The 26272-nt window shown below is 41.6% G+C and overlaps 1 protein-coding gene across 7 annotated transcripts in view; it reads right to left on the bottom strand.

Annotated features, from left to right (window-relative positions):
- mgaa (MAX dimerization protein MGA a) overlaps positions 1-26272 on the bottom strand; it is a 127384-nt gene that overhangs the window by 7822 nt on the left and 93290 nt on the right. For all 7 annotated transcript variants that reach the window (XM_048537820.2, XM_048537822.2, XM_059649296.1 and 4 more), the window contains exons 16-23: positions 22526-22828; positions 18123-19294; positions 13133-13248; positions 10792-10855; positions 10300-10485; positions 9605-9716; positions 7357-7653; positions 2234-2416 (exon numbers count right to left, since the gene is read on the bottom strand). In XM_048537820.2, the coding sequence (XP_048393777.2) occupies positions 2234-2416; positions 7357-7653; positions 9605-9716; positions 10300-10485; positions 10792-10855; positions 13133-13248; positions 18123-19294; positions 22526-22828 (2433 nt within the window). The remainder of the gene's footprint in view (positions 1-2233; positions 2417-7356; positions 7654-9604; positions 9717-10299; positions 10486-10791; positions 10856-13132; positions 13249-18122; positions 19295-22525; positions 22829-26272) is intronic.

Here is a 26272-nt window from a genome sequence, read left to right as displayed (position 1 = left end):
CTGGTGGAAAATGAGGCGTAGACAATAACACACATATTCAACAAACGAATAGCAAAAGGTGATCTGAGAATCTGGTACAGAAAAACATTCCCAGAGTCTGCAAAGTACTGCCCGGACTTTATGTTGTAAACATAAGGCCGCAGCACTGATTTTTGCCACAGGTGGGCCAGGTGGTTTTTCCCCCAAGTGCTTGAAATGAACAGAAACAGTTAGTCACAGAGATCAATGTCAGGATTTTGGCAGAGGAGCTGATTACACTGCTGGGAAAAAAAAATTAAATGAGCTTAAGAGTGATCAGGATCAGTGATAGTGCTTTTTAAACTCATTCACAGGATGTGGTATCATTGGGTAGGCTTCGTTTGGAAAAGGGTATATGGTTCTGCAGCTACCTCACTGGTGAGCATAGCAAACACAGATATTGTTCATGGCTAATTTGGAGGTTTACATGTGCTCTGTGAATCATACATGATCAAAAGTCTGATCAGAACACTGCTTCTCTCTCTGCAAACAGCTTCTCCACTCTACTGTATCGTCCTGTCATGCTTCAGTATACACTGAAAACCTGCAGCTACTGCTCCCAACAACCAGAAATAGGTTTTCAGTTTAGAAGCCTTTTAAATTCACATCTCTCCCTTCAGAAATAAAATGTATCAATTCCTCTAATACTATAGTGCACAATGCTGCCAGTTAACTTTGCAGGACTGAAAAGAAAAGCACTTAACATGAACATTCTAAGGTGATCCCTTTAACAAAGCATTAAGATTTTTTTGGAGGGGAGGTGGAGGAAACTCATAGTATCGAGTTCATGGCCAGCTGCACGAGTGTTTGAGTGGGCACTAATACAATTTCCAAAAAGGGTGATCATTAGTTGCTGACTGACGTCACAATCTGCCTATGCTAAAAAAATTTCAGCAAAGGACACATGGGCTTCCTTGCATGGTAATGGGCACATGCCAAATGCGTACCTGCCTGAGTAGCATCGATGGCTGTGGAGCAAAAGTTGAATCCTTCAGCCTTCACACCTAAATATGTAGGAAATGTAATAGCCAATTTGAAGTAAAACCAGTACACTAACAAACAGGTACGGCCAGCTAAGATTTGAAAATTGGAAACAAGAATAGGTCAGTGAAACCCTCATCTTGCACCAGCATTTGGGGAAACATCATTAAAATTCGAGAAAAGAATTCAAGATGATTTAGGCTATATTTCTTCTGAAGTGCACAATAAGGAAAAAAAAAATTAACTCCATAGTTTTCTCAGTTTCTTATACACGTTCCACAAAGTAATTTTTGGTGGGAATCCAAATAAAACTGCCTGGATAACACAGCAGTGTAGGACACAGCCAAGTTCTGAAGTATAAGCTGCACCCTTGTCATATACACACAAATGTGGTGTTAGAGTAGTCTGTGTAAATTCCACAGAAATACATGTATTTACATAATGCCTTTAATACAGTAAAAGGCCCCAAGACCTTTAAAAAGGACAGTTAATTTGTGTTTTACAATAAGTCACATAAGGAAATCTTAGGACATGTGATCAGATTTTGGTGTTTTAAGAGCATCTTAAAAAGAAAGAGGAGCGGCCAGAATGACAGAACAATTTAGGATTGCAAGAGATTAGAGAAAGCCATATCTAACTAGAGGAACTTGAATGTGAGGATGAGAATTTTAAATTAAAAGTATGGAAAATAAGTGAACGTAATCAACAATCACAGGTGTGATAAGACAACACTAGTGTAAATACGGACCATATTCATTTTACTCAGAAGTGTGTTACACTTGTTAAAGAACAAACACTTGATTTTGTACATTGTGCCTCCATTTATAAAGTTTGTGAATTAAAAATAAATCCAGTGTTATTTGAGGAATGTCAACACTTGGAATGAAATACATTTTTATCTTACGTACCCAGTATCACGTTGAACTATTTCCAAATTAATAGCTGTTCTTTCTTCCAAAAACCTAGTGCAATAGTGTGATAATTCCATTTCCCAACTCCTACCTCCATGACTGAATTCAGGTCAGTACCCACGTGTATACAATTCCTTTTCTACCCCGACAGTTCTCACACTAACTAATATGCAATAGGAATGCTTGGAATAAGAGCTAAATCAGTGATTAAAACACTGAACCAGTGGTGTCCAGTCCTCAGGTAAGTTTGTCAAATGTCATGACACTATTATTTGTAATAATAGAACGAATGCAAGATACATTCCAAAACTCAATAGTATTACCTGCAAAATTTGCCCCTCCAGTGTCATCACCCTTGGCTATCAGCTGGTTTCCATGCAGAAGTCCTTCAGCAGTGAAGACTGGACTTTCACCAGAAACAAGAGGGCCCTTTAAAGTCAGGACCTGACCCTGTGGTGTCATTAGCAAACTCCCAGGTGTCAAAGGGACAGAAGAGACTGGAGAATCTAGCAAATAAAAAAAGAAACAGTCCTAAATGAATTCTGCATTACCAGCACTGAATTCAATTTTTCTTGTACTCCTGGCCAAGATCTATGTAAAATATTATTGTTTGGAAAGCAACCCACTATCGTTTCTTGGTTCCAAATCTAATTTTTTAATTGATTTCATCAATTTTTCACTGCTCATCTTTCAAACACACTGACCTTCCTGACTTGCAGGTTGTGCTATCAATTAACTTCAAGTTGCAACACAAACGTGGAGTCAAAAGTCTTATGCTATTACTCACGGCTAATCAGCAGAATTCAATACCCTCCCCGTGGTGGTGGTGATGGCATGAGGTGGAAATTTGGCAGACCAGTATCCCACCATTTTCCTGCCTCTAGCCCAATTAAGTCAGTGGTATGGGTGCCAATGAACAGCCACTTAGAGGCTTCATTCGACCACTACTGATATTAATCCAACAGCAAGTGGATGGAAGCTCATGATATATGGAGCATGGCAAGCAGACATGCATGGAAGAGGAATGCCTGTTGACAGTCACTGCCATGCTCTTGCTCAGCACACCCCTCACCTACAACACTTCACATTACTCTCTGCAACTTTGCACTTGAATGTAACTTGGGACATAGCGCTGAAGTTTGATGATTAAAGGTGTTCAGGGAAGAAGAGAAGAAGGTGCTCATGTGCTTTGCTGTTTTCAATTCATCCTTCAAAAATTGATTCTAACGTTATTCTAAGTGAAGACAACTGTTACAGTGGTTATAATCTATTATATTCCTAAGGACTAAAACAATACAGGAATGTGTGGTAGGGATAATAAAAAAAACGAAAAAAGAAAGATAGTTGAATAAATTATTGAGGCAGTTAATTGAACCACATTGTGGATGAATTGGCAGGTGATGTGACATGGCTACAGCTGGTGGGAGTTCCTAGATACTTGTGATCCAGAACAAACATACCTGCAATAAGTGTTTACAGTTTGAGCAGCTTTGGATGAGAGTTTGACAGTTGAAAGCCATACTAAACACATTAATAGGGAAGAAAGTAAACTGGATATTTTGTACCAGGTGGCGGTCACATTCTTTAGGATTGGGCCTTCTAATTTGATCACTGTTCAGGGGAGGGTGGGACGCAATTTGAGGCAGGTTTGGGATTCAGAGGGCACAGGTGCACAAGACAGGATTGACAGCCCCGCAGACATTGCAAATATCCAACATGTCTGAGGTTCTTTTTGCTTGTTTGGATGAGCGTGAGTGCTGCAGGATGCACGAGATACCCGATTGTGGCATTATGATTCAGTAGCTCATCCAAGTGGGGGAATAAAAAGGATAATAGGAGGGAACAAGATAAGGAAGGGAACTGACATTCTTCAAAACAAAACATTTCTATTTGCGCTGTCGTCTCGTTAGAGGGATATGGTTCCATGATGCAGTTTGGGATCTAAATATTGAAGGGTACAGGATGTTTAGAAATGAAAGGAAGCAAAGCAAAAATCAGAGGTGGCTCAAATAATTAACAGTGATATCAGCACAATCTAGAGGGATGTCGAAGTGATTTGGGTACAGCTGAAAAGTGATAAAGGCAAGAGGTTACTTGTGGGAGTGGCGTACAGGAAGGTAACACAATAATTGTGGGGAATTTTAATCTACATACAGACTGTAAAAAGAAAATGGGCAACGCAAGTCTAGATAATAAATTAATATAATGTTTTGGAATAATTTCTTAAAACAGCATGTTCATAGTCAGGAACTGAATGGCCCTGGCACACCTGAAAGTGAACATCAATAAGCAAGATGTTGCTAAACAAGTGATACTTGATGGCACTGGTTATAACACTCACCATAATTTTTCTGATGAGACAGATGATATAACAACTGGCCAGGTCAGATTTGTCCTAATTTTTGTGTGAAAAACATACTTGGCAAATTTTACAATTGTTGCGTAGATGCCAGTATTGTAGCAGTACTCGGATAGCTCGACTAGGGGTGCATTACTATTGCCAATATGTTGCCAGTGCCCACAGTCTTGCAATATCCAGTGCTTCCAAACAATTCTCAACGTCACGATGAGTGAGTTTGGAGACTGGCATGACAGATTTTGGGGGTCTCTGAAGAAATCCAAGATGGATCATCCACAATACTAAAGATTATTGAAAATCTTATCCTTTTACACCGATGTGCTGAGCTCCCCCATTATTAAGAATAGTTACATTTATAAAGCTCTCTATTCCAGTGGCTCAATTTTTTCACCACCATTCGTGACTGGACACATCTTAGATCAGATCGAATCTATTGGTTATGGAATTGCTTAACTCTGTGTCACTCATTGCTTATGTTGTTTCAAACACAGTCTTTTTTATCATCTTCATCAGGGTGACATCATTTTTAAGTATACTTGGTGTGTAGCTCATGGCATATCTTAATGCACTCTTTGATGCCCCTAGAATCAATATAAAGGTAGAATGGGGTATATGCTGGGCCATGAGGTTACAGATTGCATTGGAGTATGATTCTGCTGTTGCTCAAAGCCCACAGTTTCATGCTCGACCAGTCTTGTCTTGTTAGGTCTGTTCAAAAAGTCTATTCCATTTAGCAAGGTGATAGTGTCACACAACTCAGTGGAGCACATCCTCAATGTGAAGAGAAGACTTTGTCTCCACAAAGACTATGTGGTGGTCACTCTTACTAATACTGTTATGGACAGGGGCATCTGTAGCAGGCAGATTGGTGAAAAATGAGGTCAAATATGTTTTTCCCTCCTCTTGGACCCCTCACCACCTGATCCATATCTAGTCGAGCAGCCATGCAGAAATTCACTAGGAATGCCACACATAGTACCTTCTAAACATGAGACCACTACCAACTAGAAGATTAACAGCAGCATGCACAAGCTCCCCACCAAGTCACACACCACTCTGATTTGGAAACATATCAATATTCCTTCAAAATTTGTGAACTCCTCTTTAATGACATTGTGGATATATTCACATAAAGTGAACTGCAGCAGTTCAAGAAAACAAGTCACCAGCTTCTCAAGGGCAACTAGGAATGTAGTAAAATACTGGCCCAGGCACTGATGTCCATAACCCATGAACGGATGAAAAACAATGGTGTAGATAATCTATTGGGCATACAAACAAGATTAAATTGGCAAACAAGAGACAGATAGTAGGCATAACTGGGTCATATTTTGGTTGGTAAGATGGAATATTTGGCATTGGATCCTCAAACCTTTTACTTGAACTTGGATGAGGACAGAGCAGGTTGGGCTACTAAATTTACAGATGAAACATATGTAGGAACATTAGTTGTGAAGAGGACAAAAGGAAGATACAAGGGGATGATAGTTAGGTTAAATGAGTCAGATCGGGCAAATGGAGGGTAGGGCTTAAAGAAGTGAAATGATCCAAGAAAAGAAAAATAGACAGTAATGAGCAATAGGAGACACTAAAAAGGGGAAAACAGTGTAAATTTACTGGTAATAACAAAGTATATACTGCAGCTGAGAGATGCAAACATGTAGTGATTTGCTTGGTTAATATAATCATGTGTATTAGTTTGGATATACAGCCATGTATACCAACTTGAAATATGGACTATGCAAACAATTGGGAAGAGTTAGGGGTGAGTTAAGTGTAACATTTTGATTGGAAATTATTATTTGTGAGAATAGTCAATTGGACGCTTGTTATCTGTAAGAAATAGTATAAAATCTCTCCCATGCATGCACACATAAATAAACGTTTAAACAAAGAAACCAGAATCTTGTCTGGTCTAAGAGGAACTAAAGGGTTAAACTTACTCTTGCTATCCATTACAAATACTGTGTAAAACATTGGTCTCCTAATTTAAGGGTGTAACGGTGTTGGAAGCAGTTAAATGAAGGTTTACAAGGCTAAAGCCTGGAATGGCTACAATGTCCTATAAGGAAAGGTTGGACAGGATTATTAGAGTTTAGAAGATAGGCTGGAACATAATATCCTACAGGTACCCTGGCCACGTGCATATGGAAAGGGCAAGGGGGAGGCAATGGCCTCGTGGTATTATCACTGGACAGTTAATCCAGAGACCCAGCTAATGTTCTGGGGACCCAGGCTCGAATCCCACCACAACAGACGGTGGAATCTGAATTCAATCAATATCTGGAATTAAAAATCTCACGATGCCAGTGAATCCATTGTCAATTGTTGGGGTAAAGCCCGTCTGGTTCACTAGTGTCCTTCCGGGAAGGAAGCTGCCATCTTTACCTGGTCTGGCCTACATGTGACTCCAGAGCCACACCAACGTGGTTGACTCTTAACTGTCCTCTGGGCAATTAGGGATGGGCAATAAATGCTAAAATTTCGACTACTGGAAATTCTGGAACTGAAAATAAGACATCAGGCATTTACGATAAAAATGAGGAATATTTTCTTATTACAAAGCCTGGTTGGTATTTGCAAGTGTCTCGCTCAAAAGAAAGTGGAATCATAGTCTGAATATTTTTAAGGCATATTTAAACAGACTTCTGATAGGTAAGGGATGAAATTTATAGTGGACAAACAGGAACGTGGAGTAATGAGAACAGTCATGATCTTATTGAATGGCAGTGTGTGTTTAATGGGCTGAGTGATCTATTCCTGCTTCTAATTTGAATATTTATATATCACCTGTGATCCAGTGACAATTTAGACCCAAGGTAGATGCCATTCAATGGAGCTGTGGGACTCTGACTGGTCAGCTGTCCTCATCAGGCAGAACTTCTGCTCCCAAGGTCTTTGATCTTGGGGAAGGGCACACTTCTGCAAGTTAAGTAGCAGATGATGTGGCACGTCATCTTTCTTAAAAGAGAAAAGAGGGCTCTCCCAACTCTCTAGCCAGCAGATCAAAACCTGCCACCTCCATTAAACATCTCTATTCTGGCCTGTGAATGCTTGCTGGTATGTAGAAAACATAATGTTACATACGGGGTGCTGTTAATGACCGTTTTCTGGTGAGAATAAGGGGTTTTCCAGCCTCAGACATCCGGTCTTGTTTGCTTGTCAGCATAGTAACGTTAGGTGGTTTCTGGGTCTGCAAATTCATTGCCACCTTCTGGAGAATGTCCATAGTTTCAGATGAATTAGGTGGTTTTTTCCAGCTGTCAGAGTGTGGCTTCTCAGCATCAGTTCCTTGTTGCATGTTGTTTTTCTTTTGAACATCTAATGCTCTCTGCTTGGCACAGATGTACTCCAGTTTCTTCAAAATAACCTCCTCAGTCTTCCCTAAAAACAGTGAAAATAATTCTTAAATTTATTATGTTGGGGCTTACATGATCCTTTCCAGCATCTTGAACATTCTCATCTTTCCCCCCATATCAAATGCCATTGAGTATTTTTTCAACTGAATGCCATTTCATTGTAATCATGAATACTGTTAGATCCAAAACTGTGTTTCTAGCCTTGTAAACAAATTATGTGGTCTTGTAAGTACTTTCAAATTTGACGTGCATCATTACATATATTTCCTGCTGCGGACAAATGGTATGAAGTTATTATGCTCACTACCTGGCTTAATGCTGCTGTTAAATAAGCAATTTAATTAATCTGAATTATACTTTATAATTTCTTTACAGGACAATGTAACAAACCTAAGATTGAGAAAATAACATAGGCAAGCATAATCCCAGCTAATTTTTGAATACTAGGTAAAGTTACTATACGGAAGCAAATTACTGTGAAAATGGTTGAAATTTGGAATAACAGTGGAAAACATTGGAAATACTAAGCAGGTCAGGCAGTATCAGTGGAATTAAACAGAGCTAATGAGCTGGATTACATGTGGGCTATCTAACTGCAGCATCAATACTGGGGTGAGCCTGCCTTTGCTCAGCCTCCCAAACCACTCTAATTTTACATCCAACAGGTCTTACTAATCATTCTGATGCAATATCGCCACTGATTTCCAGAAGGATGTCTGGCCTCATGGATTTGCTGGCCAACCTGAGGCTGGCAGCTGTGTCAGGCTGACAATTCCTGTGGTACTGCGAGGATATCAATGAGAGGAACAGTGCTGACCAAGCTATGTCTACAGACCCAATGAAACCCTGATGAAAGGGGTCAGGAGTTTATGATGGACCAGTAGGTATGGAAACTCCAAGTGGCACCAGGGACTTGAAGTGAATTCACTACAACCTCCCCTTAATTGGTCAGGGGTCAAAACTTGCCCTACTGCATTTGGGTGCAGGCCTTTCCCACCAACCATCTAAGCAGTGGTGAAATGAAGTCCTTAAGGGAGTCCAGTCCTAACAGCTTTTAGGAAGACAGTTCCAGATTTTCACTACCATTTGTTTAATAAGTGCTTCCCAATATCACCACTTAATCTTAAAGTGAGAACTAGGCTATTATGCCACCTTGTGGACACACCCAATTCTCCCCACTAAATGAAAGCTTTTCTCCTTCTCTCTTGCTACCCTATCAGGTCCTTTAATGACCTGAAAGCACCTCAATTAGATCGTACATCTGTATTCAAAGGAATGGAATCTTAATCTATCCGTGCTGTTCATACACTTAATTTACATACTAAATACTGGAGGTATAAATATGTTGCACCCACTTCAAGACATTCACAAGTGTCTTGAGGGGTTGCCAATTTTGCAAGAAATTTTCCAGAGTTTATTCAATATTTGGAGATTTATTTTGGAACATGACACTTCAGTTTCATCCTTGCAGCAGCAAGATATAGATATATGTCTTTACTTCCACAAATGCAGACCACTTGTCACAATTGTGGAAATGATCCTAGTGAAAGCAAGAGAGAAAGTCATATCTTGTTTCACTTACACCACCTCAAAAAGGTCCATAGAACATTGAGACCCATATATTTATTTTTGATATATCCATTTGCTGTAATTTCCCATTTTTGTTGAAAAATCCTCTAATTTATTTTTATGATTAAGGAGATTTTTGCCAAGTTAAACTAAGTTGCAAAGCGCACACCACTATGAAGGGAACTACTACAAGGTTGTATTGCACAGTACTGTCCCCAGGTAGTGAATAACCCAAGAATGACAAGTGGAAATTTTTATCTTATATGTCACTACACCTCTAAGAGTCTCGCAACATCACTTCACACAAAACACAAATGTCCTCAGCAACCTGGAGTGTGTGGGTCAGGCATTTTCTACTCAGAGTGACTACAAATAACTGTGTTATGAGAGTAGCAGTCAACTCTTACCAGTCAAGAGAGAGACCTTTCGAATGAGTAAATCCCTTTTACGGGTCTGGATGCTTCTCTCAGCTGACAGACGATCAGCTTGATCCTGAAGATTTTGGATTTCAGAAAATGCCTAAAACAGGACAGCAACGAGCGATCAGAAAATATTTTATCTATCTCATGAAGTCAGTTATATTGGCATTTCAGGTAAAAAGATGTAATCCCAGACCAAGCACCACATTTATGAAGTTGCTCTCCCGTGGAAGTGAGTGAGATTTGGAACTGACACATAAAATTTAGACATTTCTGTGCCTCAAGAGAACCCAAATCAAAGGGTCAAGGCCCGAGAGTGTTAAAATATCGTTCTCTACCCCACAATTTCAAAGCAGGGCTATTGACAAGGTTCATAGAAAAGCAACTTGAAATCTAAAGGATATTCCCGAAATCCTCAATCGTTAAGATTAATAGGACTGACTGGGCTACACCACCACCACCACTACTAAACCAACACCCTCCTTGCTTTAGTGGAGCCAAGGATTCAGAATACAGTTCAGTTCGAAGTGCACTAAAATAAAAAAAGAGCAGTAACTAATGCCTCTGTTTAAGATGGAAGAGGAGAAATTTGTCATGGATATATGAAGTACTTGAATGGTAACAAAATCTGGCAGTAAACTTTGCTATTAAAATATAGTTAAATGCAAAGAGTTTTTACAAACCTGTTTGAGAATGTAATACTTTGAGGCTTTCTGTTCCCTGCGGAGTCCCAGGGTTCGCTTCAATTTTTCAAAAAGGTCTCTCATCTCAGAGCGCCTCCGGCGCTCATTTACTGTATGTGCAGTCCGATATACCACTAGAGCATCCAGCTGAGCCTTTGCTTCTCTACTGAGATAAGGGTTAGGTTTCTAACGGGTAAAAATATACAGTTCAGAATATTTCTGTTAAGTATATTTCTGAAGTAACTTGTTATTCAGTGAGAACAAGACGCACACAACCTCTGCAGGTTAACCTTTTACAACTGCGGACTCTCCAATAAATATTTCCACGAGCTCAACTAAGGTATGTAAACCCACACTGCTAAAAGAAACCAAGGTTCAGCTAGCCTCCCACCCACCTTTTCTCATACAATCACTGTCTCCCTCAAAGCTTAATATTTCTTTTGGGGCTCTGAACCTTCCCTCCGCACTAATATTCCCCACATTATTGCTTACCTCCTTGGGTTTAGAATCCTCATCTGGGGCTTTTTTAAAAAGGTATGGATTATGGAAGTGACATCTGGAAACAAAAGTAAACAAAGATTTTTTTGCATCACTCAGGTGGAGGTAAGAGATAAAATCTGATACTTTCTTCTGTCAGAGATCTTGGAGTTGATGATTTGGGATCTATTAAACCAAAGACTGGAAAAAGGCTTTTATAAACTTTGAGCACAACAAATAGGAACAGAACTAAAATGTGTATGAAATATAATAAGACAGAACTGCCTGGATGTTTAGGGGATGTTATCATTAGGGTTGCTGGTCACTGGGCACAGTTTTCCAACCCTGTACCTTGCTTGAACAGGGATTTAAGTAATGTGGTCCAAAGCCCCTAAACGTTTGGTTAATGGTTGCAAGGTCAGTCCATGTTGTCTTGTCCGCAGACTTGTTTTCCTTTCAAAGTGCAGAAAATCTCACGCACTGCCTCCACACCTTTTCCTAAGGTGAAGGAAAATAAGCAGTCCTAAAAGGAGTCATATCCACTCAAAAATTAACTCTGGTTCTCTCTCCATGGTTGCTGCTGGACCTGAGTTTCTCCAACATTGTGTTTAAGAAAAACACTAATCCCACAGGAACCATAGCTCGAATGTCCCTGCATTGTACAAGTTCAATAATTTTCACTGCCATCAGAACTAGTTCAATGCCTCTCCATATTTCTCTCATGCTACTTGTATTTATCCACCGAAAGAACTGAACAGAAATCTTTGTTGCAGAGATTACGGTGCAATGCAAATGTTGAAAATTGGGAAAAGCCAATTAATACACAAAGAATTTGAGAAAATCTAAATTTTAAAACAGTTCTTTGAAAGAACAACTTGCTTTGGATAAAAGGGAGCCTGCAGGTGTACTGCACTAAGTTTTTCTGATGGTATTTGATAAGCTGCCATGGAGGTTGTTCCAGAAATTAGGAATGCTTGGTATGAGGGCTGACACATTAACACGAACAGAAGACTGACTGGGGAAAAAAAACCTTTTTCCTAAACGACAGGATGTAATGGGGAAGTATCCCAGAAGGTGTTTTCAGGAGCCTCAACTATTTACCATTTACATCAATGTCTTAGATGAGGCGAATGAAGACATGGGAGATAAATCCTCAAATGGCACGATAATAAGTAGAAAGAATGCTGTGAAGATAGAACGAGGTCATAGAGAATACAGGGGAGTTGTTTAGCAGGCAAAAATCTGCTAGATGAATTCCAGCATGGGAAATTATGGAGATGTTCACTTCGACAGAAACAATGAAGCAGCAGATTACTTCTTGAACAGTTAACAAGCAAAATCTGATGTATAGAGATTTAGGTGTTCTAGTGTGTGAGTCATAAAAAGTTAGTTTGCAGTTAAAGCACGTAACTGAGATACAAATGAAGAATAACTGTTAATGAATGGTAGGTGCTAGCAGAAGAAGGTAGTAAAACTCTGCTGACAGCAAGCCAACACAAACAAAGGAAATGGGGGTTGGGGGTAGAGGGTGAGGAGGAGGAAGAGGAGAGCAAGGGAAAGTGTGACAGAAATGGAGAATTTTCATGGTGTGAAGTTGATGAACTCAATGTTGAGTCCTGAAAGTGGTAAAGGCCTTAAATGAGGTGGTGTTCCTCCAGGCCCCTCCTTGGTTCTGAGGTACAAATATTTTTTGGCTTGAAACAACAACTTTTTCCCTCCCAACCCCCTCACCAAGAGATGCCTCCAAATCTGAGTTTGTTATAAAGGGCATCAGTGAGACCACATCAGAAATATCGTGTTGAGCTCTCATCTCATATTTAAAGGAAGAGTTTGAAGGAGATTTACTAGCTTTATACCTGGAATGAGGACAGATTAGACATGCTAGGCTCACTTCCACTCTACAGCAGCAAGGGGTAATATGACTGAAGTACACAGGATCTTAAATAGTTTTGACAAGGTGGACATGTTAAGAAGGGTGCCCCTTATGGGTGAGTTCAGAACTAATTGGTACTATTTTAAAATTAGAGATCACCCATTTTGGATAAGGAGAATCTTTTTCTGAGGGTAGTATGGCTTTAGAACACACTGCCTCAGAGGGCAGTGGAGCTCGGGTCATTGAATATTTTGAAGACAGGTATGGGGGGTAATCAAAGGTTACCTGGTAGATAGGAATGTGAAATTTCAAACACAAATAGCTCAGCCGTGGTCTTACTGAAAAATGACCTGCTCGTATTTTTGTATGTTCCTTCTGTACCATTTGATACTGAATGACTTACTCATGCATAAATGAAAGGTATTGTTGCACAAAAATGCAAGCCAGCACACAATGTCTTTTCAATTAAAAATACTTTCATACTTGGCTTTGGTACGATGGTGGGAAGCAGAAGCAATAAGACGTGCAATGTTGATTTTCTCAGAGAGTTCATCCACTGTCTCAATATCCACTGCCTCTTCACTGGAGGTGGAGTCAAACTGCAAATAATGTTGTTAAAAAGTCAAAGACTATAAACAGTAGGAACAATTCCAACCAGTCCATTACTCCTGTACAAGTCAACAGATTGATGAAGATAGAGTATGCATACAACAGGACATCCCTCGACCCGTATTCTATATAGTAAAGTGAGGATAAAACTGAAATTGTAATAACTACGTTAGACAATGAAATAAATATTTTTCCCAGGTACAAATACAAGCCAGTTCTTCAAGGAAATGGCAAATCAAGCTGCAATCACAAAGACACAAAAATCCTGAATTTTATTAAAAATATTAAGAACCGAAATTTGAGCTCAACCTGTTCCTCAGCGTTATCAATAAAGACCTACATGATACAGCTATTTAAAATTTTCAAATCATAGGAGAGGGATATTGCTGGCTATGCCAGCATTTATTGCTCATTTCTCACTGTTTTTGAGAAGGTGATGGGAAGCTAACTTCTTGAAACATTGCATTCCCTGTGATGCATGTGTACCCATGGTATTGCAAAGGAAGGAATTTCAGAATTTTGATCCAGGGACAGTGCAAGAACGGAGGTCTGTTTCAAGTCAGAATCATGATGAAAGTAGTGGTGTACCAGCATATCCAACTTTCTTCTTCTAAGTGACAGAGATTTTAGGCTTGTCTACCAAGCTTCGGTGAGTTGTGGCAGTGTACCTCTTTGTTGGTGCAATCTATCAGTGTACCCTGGTGACAGCAAGTGTGTTGAAAATTTTAGATACCAATCAAGTAGAATGTGATGTTTTGGATGGTGTCAAATCTCTTAGGGAGTTGTTGGAGGCAAGGTAGGGGATAACATTCCAACATACTCCTGACTTGTGCCTTGTCAACGTGGGACTGGGTTTGAGGAGTCAGAAGGAGAGTTAATCACCACAGAATACCCAGTCCCTAATTACCATATTATTTCTCTGGTTAGTCACCTTCAATTTCTGGTGAATGGGAACGCCAGGATGTTGATAATGCAGGAATTCATTGATGGTAACACCAAGGCACAAAGGTTGGATTCTCTCTTGTTGGAGTTGGTCATCATCTGGCACTTAAGTAGCAAGTAACATCGTTGCCACGTATCAGTCTAAGCCTATATGCTGCCCGCATCATGCTGCATTTTGACATGAACTATTTCAGTATCTAAGATGTCACAAATGGTGTGGAACAAAGTTTGCTGATGACTGCACAATCTTATCTCTGGCTTTACATGGAGATGGTGGGGCCAAGGACACTACTCCGACAAACACGGGCGGTGATGACCTGTGGCTAAGATGATCAACCGCCAAAACTACAATAATTATAATTTATGCTAATATGAAACAAATTCCACCTCCCCCGATTCCCATCACCACAAATGGTTACATGTAGAGCTTAGATACAAGCTGGTTGTGGGAATACTAGCTCTCTGTTTAGCCTATGCTAGTTGCTTATTTGGTTTAAATTGCTTGACACGCAAGTAGTCCTGAGCTATAACTTCACTGGGGTGACATCTCATTTTTCAGTATGCCAGGAGCTGATCCTTGCATGCTCTCCTACACTATTCATTAAACCATTCATTAATCCCTGGTTTGATGGCAATGGCAGAATGGACAATGAGGTTGCAAATTATGACTGAATAAAGTTATGTTGCTGCTGGTGGCCTACAGTGCCTCATGAATGTCCAACTCTGAGCTGGTAGATCTGCATGCAGACTGTTTAATTTAACATGGCAGCAGTACTGCATTTATTAAATGAAGGGGTGTTCTCAATGTGAGGACAGACATTGTCCCCACAAGGACTGTGTGATCGCCACTCCTACTGATAGAGCCATGAAGAGATACATGTGCTACAGGTAGATCGGTGAGAATGAGGTTACGTGTTTTTTTTTTCTCCACCCTCCATGGTTGCCTCACCACAAGCCTAATCTAGCAGGTATAGCCTTTAGGATTCAGCCAGCTCAATCAATAGTGGTGCTACCAAGCCACATTTGACATTGAGCAATGAAAGGGTGGCATGGTGGCTCCGTGATTAGCACTGCAGCCTCACAGCATCAGGGACCCAGGTTCGATTCCAGCCTCGGGTGACTGTCTGTGTGGAGTTTGCACATTCTCCCCGTGTCTGTGTGGGTTTCCTCCAGGTACTCCAGTTTCCTCCTACAGTCCAAAGATGTGCAGGCTAGGTGGATTGGCCATGCTAAATTGCCCATAGTGTTCAGGTGTGTGGGTTATAGGGGGATGGGGACGGGTGGGATGCTTCAAGGGGCAGTATGGACTTGTTGGGTGGAAGAGCCTGTTTCCACACTGTAGGGAATCTAATCTAATCTAAATGCCACACCCAGAGTATGTTCAATGCTATTACCACTCTCAGTGCACCCTCCAAGCAGTGTCAACATGAGGGAAAACTAAATCAGTTGTACACTGATGGTAAATGGCCAGCTGGAGATTCCCTTCCCCATGTTCAACCTTGTACCATGTAACTTCATGGGGGTCTACAGGCAATGTTGAGGAGTCCCAGAGCAATTCCTTCCTAACTGTATAACTCACCACAAACCTCTGGTTGGTCCATCCTGTTCGTTCAACAGGGCATACCCAGAGATAGTGATAATCCGGGGCATTGTCTGTAAAGTGTGATTCTGTGAAGGGCCTGTCAGGTTGTTGCTAGACCCATCTGTGCGACAGGTCGCCCACCTTGCGTGAGCTCATGTGTGCAGGACAGCTCGCATGCATGTATGCATTCAGCTTCCAGTAATTTGGCTGCCAAGTGGTCTGTATAGTTTCTTTTTGTAAAAAAAATCAGATTTTGTAATAGTTTGTATCTTGATTGCGTCAATTTCGCAATTCCAATGAACAATCAATTGCATTAAAATGGGGTGATCATTAAAATGGTTGGTGCCAGTGTGCAGGCAAGCTCGATAAACTGGATTAGGAAATCCTGGGGAAGCAGTGTCTAATGCAGTTCTCATTTTCATTTGGTCTCCTTTATTTTCACAATTGTATGCAGCAGGTACAAATCACACAGACCAGCAGATGAAACTCTCTCCCACGGCTCTTAAGACCCTAATCTTGACTTCACATCTTTCAGTAATAGATAAATATCTGAATCCAGATGTTAACATTTTCAAGAGATACTAGCAGTCCTGCCAAGTAATTTCAACAATTCCAATATTTCTTTAATATTCTCAGTATCCAAAGCATTTTGCTTTTATCACTGATAACAAGCATCTTTCAAAGAGCTGGCATCCAAGAATGTAGCCTGGCTCAATGGGAATATGTCTGAGGAAGGGTCATTGGAACCGAAATGTTAACTCTGATTTTTTTTCCCTTTCAGAGATGCTGCCAGACCAGCTGAGCTTTTCCAGCAACTTTGGTTCTGGAACAAGTTTCTGAATTGGCTCCCTTTGTTAAATCATTTATGTACAACTTTTGGCTTACAGAATTAAGTTTTACACTAGAAGCCTCATCTTAATAGATTTACGATATATAGTACCAGTGTGACTGAAGAACTAAAAGGTGCAACATGTCACTAGCTACTGAGTAACAGTAAGCTCATGAAGACCATTTAGCAGGAAGTACAGTCTTTTTCACTAAAGTGTTTCTTTTACTTTGAAGTCAAATGAAAGCCTTTTTAATTACAGAGGTAATGGAGGATTTACAGTCCTCCAAGTAGTTTGCATCCATTCAGCCCTAACGGATCTAGAATAAATAGGAATTGGGGAAATCTCTCTACCAATTGGAGTCAAGGCTAGCACAAAAAGGAAGATGGTTGTTGTTGCTGGTCAGTAATCTCACTCCCAGGACATCACAACGGGAGTTACTGAACATAGTATCCAAGGACAAAAGTTCAGTTGCTTTAATAACCTCCCCTCCGTAAGGTCAGAGGCAGGATGCTCACTGACAACTGCACAAATGTTCAGCATCATTCATGACTCCTCAGATACTAAAGGAAACCATGTCCTTATGCAAAAGACCTGCACAATATCTAGGCTGATGGATAGTAACACTGGTACCAAATACCAGGCAATGACCATTCCCCACAAGAGAAAATCTAACCCCTTGACAGTCAAATGTCATTACCATTACCGCATCCCCGCTAACATCATCAAGGGAGCTACTACTGGACAAAATCTGAATTGGACTAGCTACATAGATCCTGTGGTTAGGGAATCCTGCAGCAAGTAACTCATCTCTTTGCACAGTGGAATGATGGAATGCTGCCTGGATGAATGCAGTTCCAACAACACTTCAGAAGCTTGACAGCATCCAGGACAAAGCAGTGTACCTTGATTGGCATCAAATTCATAAACAACCACTCCCTGCAGCACTGACTAATTGCACTGCAGAAATTCACCAAAGCTCTTTAGACAACTCCTTACAAACCCACAACCAGATCAAAATGGACAGCACTAGTTGACAAAAGCAGCTCACCACCACACAGGTGAAGAAAACAAGTTTTGTTTATGCCCACTGTGCTTATATTAGAACTGAAGTGCTCACTTAAAGCTTTAGTTCACCTACACTAAAAGCTAGGGAGGGGTCTGAGCTCCACAGCAGTTGAGCCTGAATTGGGGTATGCCTTCTTGACCTACCTAATATTAAGTTGTGGTTGTGATTTGGCATCCTTAAATGATTTAGATGGCTACTTGGAGGCAAGATGATTCTCAGTTTGTGTGCACAATTGGAAATGGTCAGTTGAAAGATAAACTGGTTACCCAACTGTTCCTTAGTGGATTTACACCTAATGTCTGCAGAAAGTTTACCCCTAAGTTAATTAAAAAATACCATAACCCACGTATTAAATAGGAACAATAACAAAATTACCCTCATAGCAAAGCCTACATAGTAAGATAATGTGAAGCCAGTATGTCACCAACTAATGAAAGCACTCACCATTTTCTCAATGTCAATCTCCTCTATGTCACTTGGAATCTCGCCATCCTCCATGTCACTCGGAGAGTCTGAATCTTTATCTGATTCCAGATTGTTTACATACTGCAGATCCAAATCAAGGCCCACAAATTCCTCATTCTCTGAATCATTTTGGATATCCTCTTTGCATTTAAAGGAAGTATCAGACACATTTGTTCTGCTACAGTTTTCTGTCTTCACCTCCATTATCTCATCTTGCAGGCAATTTTGCTCTTTGCACGTATTGTCTGGTTCCTTTTCAACTATTAGAGTGTTAGATTCTGAGGTATCTAGTTCAGCAACCAAATCTTTTTCAGGTTCCATGGTATCTTCTTGTAAAGAACTTTCATTCTCATTATCTTTCACATTGTGCATTTCAATGGTGTACGAATGGTCAGCCAGCTCTGCAGGGGTAAACTTTTCTAGTCCAGCTTTCTTGTGCAAAGAATGATCTTCCACCTCATCATCCACCTCACTCAATGAAGGGGAAGAAGGTGCTGCTTCAGACTTGTCTCCCAATTTAGTTTCTGGTAAAGGGTCAGCACATACATGGTCCTCTCCAGGTAAGTTTTCAGTCACTGTTGTTTCAACAAGCTCAGAGCCTGCAACATGAATATCCTCAAGGCCAGATTCAGTCAGCTGTTCTTTTGATGTGCTACTGCTATCCTGGTTGGAAATGTTCTCAGATTTCTCTCCTGTACGGTCTTTCTCACCATCTGTTTTTTTAGTCAAAGGCACACCAGGTTGAGGACTCACAAGCTTTAGTGGCCCCCCAGTAGTTATGATGGTGTTTGGTAAAATTTTCTGCCCTGGAGGTAACTGCAGTAAAGCAAATCCCATTGGCTGTAAGGGAACCAGACTACTTGCACAGACAGGATTACTAGTCGCATCAACAGGATTAGTGGCTGCATTAACAGTTACAAACTCTGTCTGTGGCGTGGTTGTAATGGGAACAGCCATGCCCACAGGATTAACAGGTGTAGCAACAGACGACACCTTTAACGGAACAGGAATGGCTTTCGTAAAAGGAATAATACGTGGCCTTCCTCTTGGTGGTATTATCCCTGGTTGAACAATACGACTTGGAGCATTACTGCTGGGAGGTGTTGCCAACGTTTTTGTAGGTGTAGGGAAGCGGATTCCTCCTGTGGATCCTGAAGTGTGAAAAGAAATTGTTAACTAAAGAATTTCAAGATCTCCACACTGAAAATAAACCAGAAGTTTACACAATCCAATTACATATTATTATATGTCAGGGTCTACTGCACACTTCTTCTCGCTAGTGCTGTCATTCTAACTTCAGTATCAAATCTTTGTTTCATTATGAAGAACTGAGGATACGGGAAATCTGAAACAGAAAAAAGAAATTGCTGGAGAAATTCAGCAGGTCTTTCTGCATTTGTGAAGAGGAAACAGTTAACATTGAGTTCAGTGACCAATTTTGTGACTCCAAATGTTAACTGTTTTCCTTCCACAGATCCTGCCAGAACCTGTTGAGTTTCTCCACCAATTTCTGTTTCTGTTTGTATCAAATCTTTACATTTCCCTATACCTACTACTTGAGGTAGAAAAGTCCAACAATTAAAATTCCATGAAGTGCTTATCTGCACCATTACAATATTTTCATCATTGTGCTCAGACATAAAACAAAACTGTGCTCACATTTGAGAAAATATAAGAATCACTTTTGATGATCCAGCAATCATTAATTCATGGTGAATTTAAACAAATGTAGCAACATTTAGCATGTAAGTGCTTATGTTATCACGTAAGTAAGACTAAAGACTTATCTGTTTTGTGTCATTCATGGAGGTGAAAGTATTCTCCTACCACCTTGAAATGCTTTTCACTCCAAAATAAAAAGAACAATTCTCTACAGGACAGGCATACAACACCAAAGATGATTATTTATGTCCCCCATCTGGCTAACCCCAGAGTTTAAAGACTGAATACAAAACCGACTTCTGAAATCTCATATCAATCCAGTTGGCGCTAAAACAATGCTCTGTGAAGGCTCAGCATTACATCCAACATTTTATATGCCTAGTGTGTAAACTAATGCCATTTAACCCTATTTCTAATTCCAGCTGGATGGTGTGAGTCTCCCAAGAGAAGATATTGAGGAAACTGGGTCGAGAGTTTTGAAGAATGAGGGACGATGGCATTGAAACACTCAAAATTGCTTCCTCTGGCTGGCAAGTCTAGAACGGAGGCTCTTTAAGGAGGAATTTCTTTACTCAGAGGATGGTGAACCTTTGAAATTCCCTGCTCCATGTAGCTCAATTACGGAGCACATTCAAAAAGATACAAATGGCTTTCCGGATAGTAATGTCATCAAGGGATATGGGAACAGTGGGAAAAACTGGCAAACAAACCCATAGTTTGAGTCATAATTATGTTTGAATGAGTTTGAATATTTAAATTATTACTGTCAGTCATTGAGTTCATTGGAAATAGACCCTTCAGTACAACTCGTCCAAGCCAACCAGATATTCCAAATTAATCCACACCGATTTTCCAGAATTTGACCCATATTCCTTTAAACCATTCCTATTCATATTGGCTTCCAGATGCCCTTTAAATGTTGTAATTGTACCAGCATCCACCACTTCCTCTGGCAGCTCCACACACACAATACATTTCTCAGCCCAACTTCCTAATCAAAATGGATGTCTTTTCCATCCCTTCAATTTGCAATTCTTCCTAATGCATCAGTGGCAAATTGGTACTTTCGTCTCCATCCCCATATCCAAACCATTGTCATGCAATGTCAATTAAAAGTTCCCAGCACCAATCCTTGAACTACCCCCTTCATAGTTCAGCACTGTTCCAAAAACAGCTCCTTTAGACCATAAGACATAGGAGTGGAAGTAAGGCCATTTGGCCCATCGAGTCCACTCCGCCATTTAAATCATGGCTGATGGGCATTTCAACTCCACTTACCCGCACTCTCTCTGTAGCCCTTGATTCCTTGAGAAATCAAGAATTTATCCATCCCGGCCTCCACTGCACTCCGTGGCAATGAGTTCCACAGGCCCACCACTTTCTGGCTGAAGAAATGTCTCCTCATTTCCGTGTTAAATTTACCCCCTTTGATTCTGAGGCTGTGCCTACGGATCCAAGTCTCCCCGCTTAATGAAAACAACTTCCCAGTGCCCACCCTTTCTAAGCCATACATTATCTTGTAAGTTTCTATTAGATCTCCCCTAGCCTTCTAAACTCTAATGAATACAATCCCAGGATCCTTAGCCGTTCATCGTATGTTAAACCTACCATTCCAGGGATCATCCGTGTGAATCTCCGCTGGACACGCTCCAGCGCCAGTATGTCCTTCCTGAGGTGTGGGGCCCAAAATTGGACACAGTATTGTAAATGGGGCCTAACTAGAGCCTTATAAAGCCTCAGAAGCACAATCGCTGCTTTTATATTCCAACCCTCTTGAGATAAACGACAACATTACATTCGCTTTCTTAATCATGGACTCTACCTGCAAGTTAACTTTTACAGAATCCTGGACCAACATTCCCGGATGCCTTTGTACTTCTGCTTTATGAATTTTTTCAGCGTTTAGAAAATAGTCCACGCCTGTATTCTTTTTTCCAAAGTACAAAACCTCACATTTGCTCACATTGAATTTCATCAGCCATTTCCTGGACCACTCTCCTAATCTGTCTAAATCTTTCTGCAGCTTCCCCACCTCCTCAGTACTACCTGCCTGTCCACCTATCTTTGTATCATCAAACTTCGCCAGAATGCCCCCAGTCCCTTCATCCAGGTCATTAATATATAAAGTGAACAGCTGTGGCTCCAACACTGAATCCTGAGGGATACCACTTGTCACCGGTTGCCATTCCGAAAAAGAGCCTTTTATCCCAACTCTCAGCCTTCTGTCAGACAGCCAATCCTCAATCCAAGCCAGACGTTCACCTCGAACACCTTTGATACAACCAGCTGTGAAACCAACTCTAACTGCTCACCGAGTACATGCCTTTCCACATCAATAAACAGCCTCACGTGGCATTGTATCAAACTCCTTGGCAAAATCTCAAACGATATCCAGGGAGTTTGAAGAACTTCACTGTTCACTGCCAAGCATGGTCTTCTCTGTAGTAAGTTACACTAAGTTATTCTTTTGACTTTATACTTATTTTACAATGTGCCCTCTAACATTTTCACCAATAACAGGTGCCACGATCATCACTTATAGTTTCCAAAGAAGTCACTACATTAGGAGGAATAACTAGGCGAGATCACTGCCAGAATACTTTGCAGCAGTTCTTTTAACTTGCATTAAGCAAAATGTGGGCTTATTTCAAAATAAGTTCATTTCTCATTTTAAAAAAATCCTCAACGAGTCTGTACCAAGAATCAGAGACAGAACACACCTGGATTCCGTACGGTAAACGTGACCATCTGGTGGAGATTTGGGCGAGTCCCAGAAGTAGCATTTGTTAAAGGAACAAGTTGGACGATCTGGCCATTTGGGTGTCGGAAGAGGTTTCCAGCTGGACATCTAAGGGGCTGTAGTATCATCTTCTGCCCAGATGAAAGTTGCAGGTTCTGGGCAGGCCGGACAGATGATGTTCCAGACTGTGCTGGGATCAAAAGCAGTCGTGGTCGATTGGTTTTCACAGCTTTAGAAGAATCAGATTGAACTGAATTGGCAGCTTCAGGCTGTCTAGGTAGACCTGTCATTATAAAACACCACATCAGTTAGTTTGATTCATTCAATCAATTTCTACACTTTAATGACAACTTTTAAATAATGCATAAATGGAACAGTCAGCTCGACAGTGAGGTATCAAAGAGTTGGGTCAGCATTTGTCAGATATTGGCGACAGACCGGCAAGCTCTTCAGGGTAAGAGGGGGAAAAGCAATAAAACGGATATAATGGTGCACTTAGGTGAAATAAATACTGGATGAATATTCAAAGCCAATGGAACAATACAGCCTACACCTATCTTCATAGGTGGCAGACCTTCCTGGACTAAATGGGGCTTTCTACGGGGCTAATGTGAGGAACTTCATACAAATATGGAGGTATCAAATCGTTTTGGGCCCAATCTAGTGGGTAGAAAGTGGAGCTAGCAATGGAGTATAACTCTACTTGTTGGAGATCTATTATTTCAGCCCCAGGACATCACTGCAGGAGTTCATCAGATTATGTGTAGTCAGTTTCAGTTGCTTTATTAATGGCATTCCTTCCACATAAAGGCAGAAGTGGGGACATTCACTGCTGATCATGAAGTGTTCAGTACTCGCCACATTTCCTCTGATGCACCAGGACCCAGATACATTCAGGTTTCACCTGAAAGTGGCAAGTGACAAGTTATCTTCACAGGCCCCAAACCCCACCTCTTCCTCCGTTACATTGATGACTGTATCGGCGCCGCCTCTTGCTCCCCAGAGGAGCACGAACAGTTCATCCACTTCACCAACACCTTCCACCCCAACCTTCAGTTCACCTGGGCCATCTCCAGCACATCCCTCACCTTCCTGGACCCCTCAGTCTCCATCTCAGGCAACCAGCTTGTAACTGACGTCCATTTCAAGCCCACCAACTCCCACAGCTACCTAGAATACACCTCCTCCCACCCACCCTCCTGCAAAAATTCCATCCCCTATTCCCAATTCCTCCGCCTCCGCCACATCTGCTCCCACGATGAGGCATTCCACTCCCGCACATCCCAGATGTCCAAGTTCTTCAAGGACCGCAACTTTCCCCCCACAGTGATCGAGAACGCTCTTGACCACATCTCCCGCATTTCCCGCAACACATCCCTCACACCCCGCCCCTGCCACAACCGCCCAAAGAGGATTCCCCCTCATTCTCACACACCACTCCACCAACCTCCGGATACAACGCATCATCCTCCGACACTTCCGCCATCTACAATCCGACCCCTCCACCCAAGACATTTTTCCATCCCCACCCTTGTCTGCTTTCCGGAGAGACCACTCTCTCCGTGACTCCCTTGTTCGCTCCACACTGCCCTCCAACCCCACCACACCCAGCACCTTCCCCTGCAACTGCAGGAAATGCTACACTTGCCCCCACACCTCATCCCTCACCCCTATCCCAGGGCCCAAGATGACTTTCCATATTAAGCAGAGGTTCACCTGCACATCTGCCAATGTGGTATACTGTATCCATTGTACCCGGTGTGGCTTCCTCTACATTGGGGAAACCAAGTGAAGGCTTGGGGACCGCTTTGCAGAACACCTCCGCTCGGTTCGCAATAAACAACTGCACCTCCCAGTCGCAAACTATTTCCACTCCCCCTCCCATTCTTTAGATGACATGTCCATCATGCGCCTCCTGCAGTGCCACAACGATGCCACCCGAAGGTTGCAGGAACAGCAACTCATATTCAGCTTGGGAACCCCGCAGCCCAATGGCATCAATGTGGACTTCACCAGCTCCAAAATCTCCCCGTCCCCCACCACATCCCAAAACCAGTCCAGTTCGTCCCCTCCCCCCACTGCACCACACAACCAGCCCAGCTCTTCCCCTCCACCCACTGCATCCCAAAACCAGTCCAACCTGTCTCTGCCTCCCTAACCTGTTCTTCCTCTCACCCATCCCTTCCTCCCACCCCAAGCCACACCTACATCTCCTACCTACTAACCTCATCCCACCTCCTTAACCTGTCTGTCTTCCTTGGACTGACCTATCCCCTCCCTACCTCCCCACCGATACTCTCCTCTCCACCTATCTTCTTTTCTCTCCATCTTCGGTCCGCCTCCCTCTCTCTCCCTATTTATTCCAGAACCCTAACCCCATCCCCCTCTCTGATGAAGGGTCTAGGCCCGAAACGTCAGCTTTTGTGCTCCTGAGATGCTGCTGGGCCTGCTGTGTTCATCCAGCCTCACATTTTATTATCTTGGATTCTCCAGCATCTGCAGTTCCCATTATCACTTATCTTACAACTGTCAGGCCATTTCCAAAAAGCAGGAATCGAACCATTTTCCCTTGACATTCAATATCCCAAGTGGCACTATTAATCAGAAACTAACAAAGGACTAGCCATATGAACAGTGTGGCTACAAGCAGGTCAGAGGCGAGGAATATCGAAGCTTTCTAATCACCCAAAGTCTGTCCACCAACTACAAAGGCACAACTCTGGACTGTGAGCAAAAATGCTCTTCACTTTCCTGGATGCATGCAGCTCCAAAAATACTCAAGCTCAGTGCAACAAAGAACACACTAGACCATTTGATTGGCATCCCATCCACCACTTTCAGCATTCATTCTATTCAGCACCAAACACCCCAGTGATATTAATGTGTAACATCTACAAGATGCACTGCAACAATTCAACAGTTCCTTCTAAACCTGTGATCTCTGCAACCCAGAAGGGCAAGGGCAGTAGATGTAAGGAAGCACTATCACCTGCAAGTTCCCCAAGTCACACATCATTCTGACTTGAAATTACATGAGAAGGAATAGCAATATGCTAGGTTTAAACCCTGGAACTTATTTTTTAAACAACACTGCATCAGTTAGGAGCATAGGAACAGAAGTAAGCCATTTAGCTTGTTGAGGCTTTCCCCACTACTTAATACAATCATGGCCAAACAGAATCGTCAATGCTTCTTACCTAGGCTTTCTCCATAGACTTTACACCATTTGTCAATCAAAATTTATCAACCTCCAATTTAAGTATGCTCAAAAACTGAACCTCCACAGTCTTCTAGGGCAGAGAATTCCAAACAGTCACTACCCACATCTCAGTGTTAAGTACATTCCCCTTATTTTAAATTGCAACTCCTGGTTCTAGATTCCCCAACCAGGGTAAACATCTTACCTGCATCTTTACTTTGTAGATCTCGATGAGATCACCTCTCATTCTTTGAAACGCTAGAGTATACAGGTCCAGTCTGCCCAATCTCTATTTATAAGTCTCTCCTAGCATCCTCAGTACAAGCTTTCATTACCACTTCCTCCATGGTAAAAGCACCTCTTCCAAAATAAGGAGATCAAAATTGCAGTTCAAGGAAGAAACTCACCAACTTCAAGGGTGGTTGGCACCATTAGTAAGTGCTGGCCTATCCAGCAAAATCTATATCTCATAACTAATGAAAAAAAACCTGGAGTTTGGTATCAGGAAGCAAGTCCCCAAAAGTTAAC

The sequence above is a fragment of the Stegostoma tigrinum genome, chromosome 10, assembly GCF_030684315.1.
Source record: "Stegostoma tigrinum isolate sSteTig4 chromosome 10, sSteTig4.hap1, whole genome shotgun sequence".
Lineage (NCBI taxonomy): Eukaryota > Metazoa > Chordata > Chondrichthyes > Orectolobiformes > Stegostomatidae > Stegostoma > Stegostoma tigrinum.
Note: the sequence above shows the minus strand (reverse complement) of the source record. Positions and strands in the feature narration are given on the sequence as shown.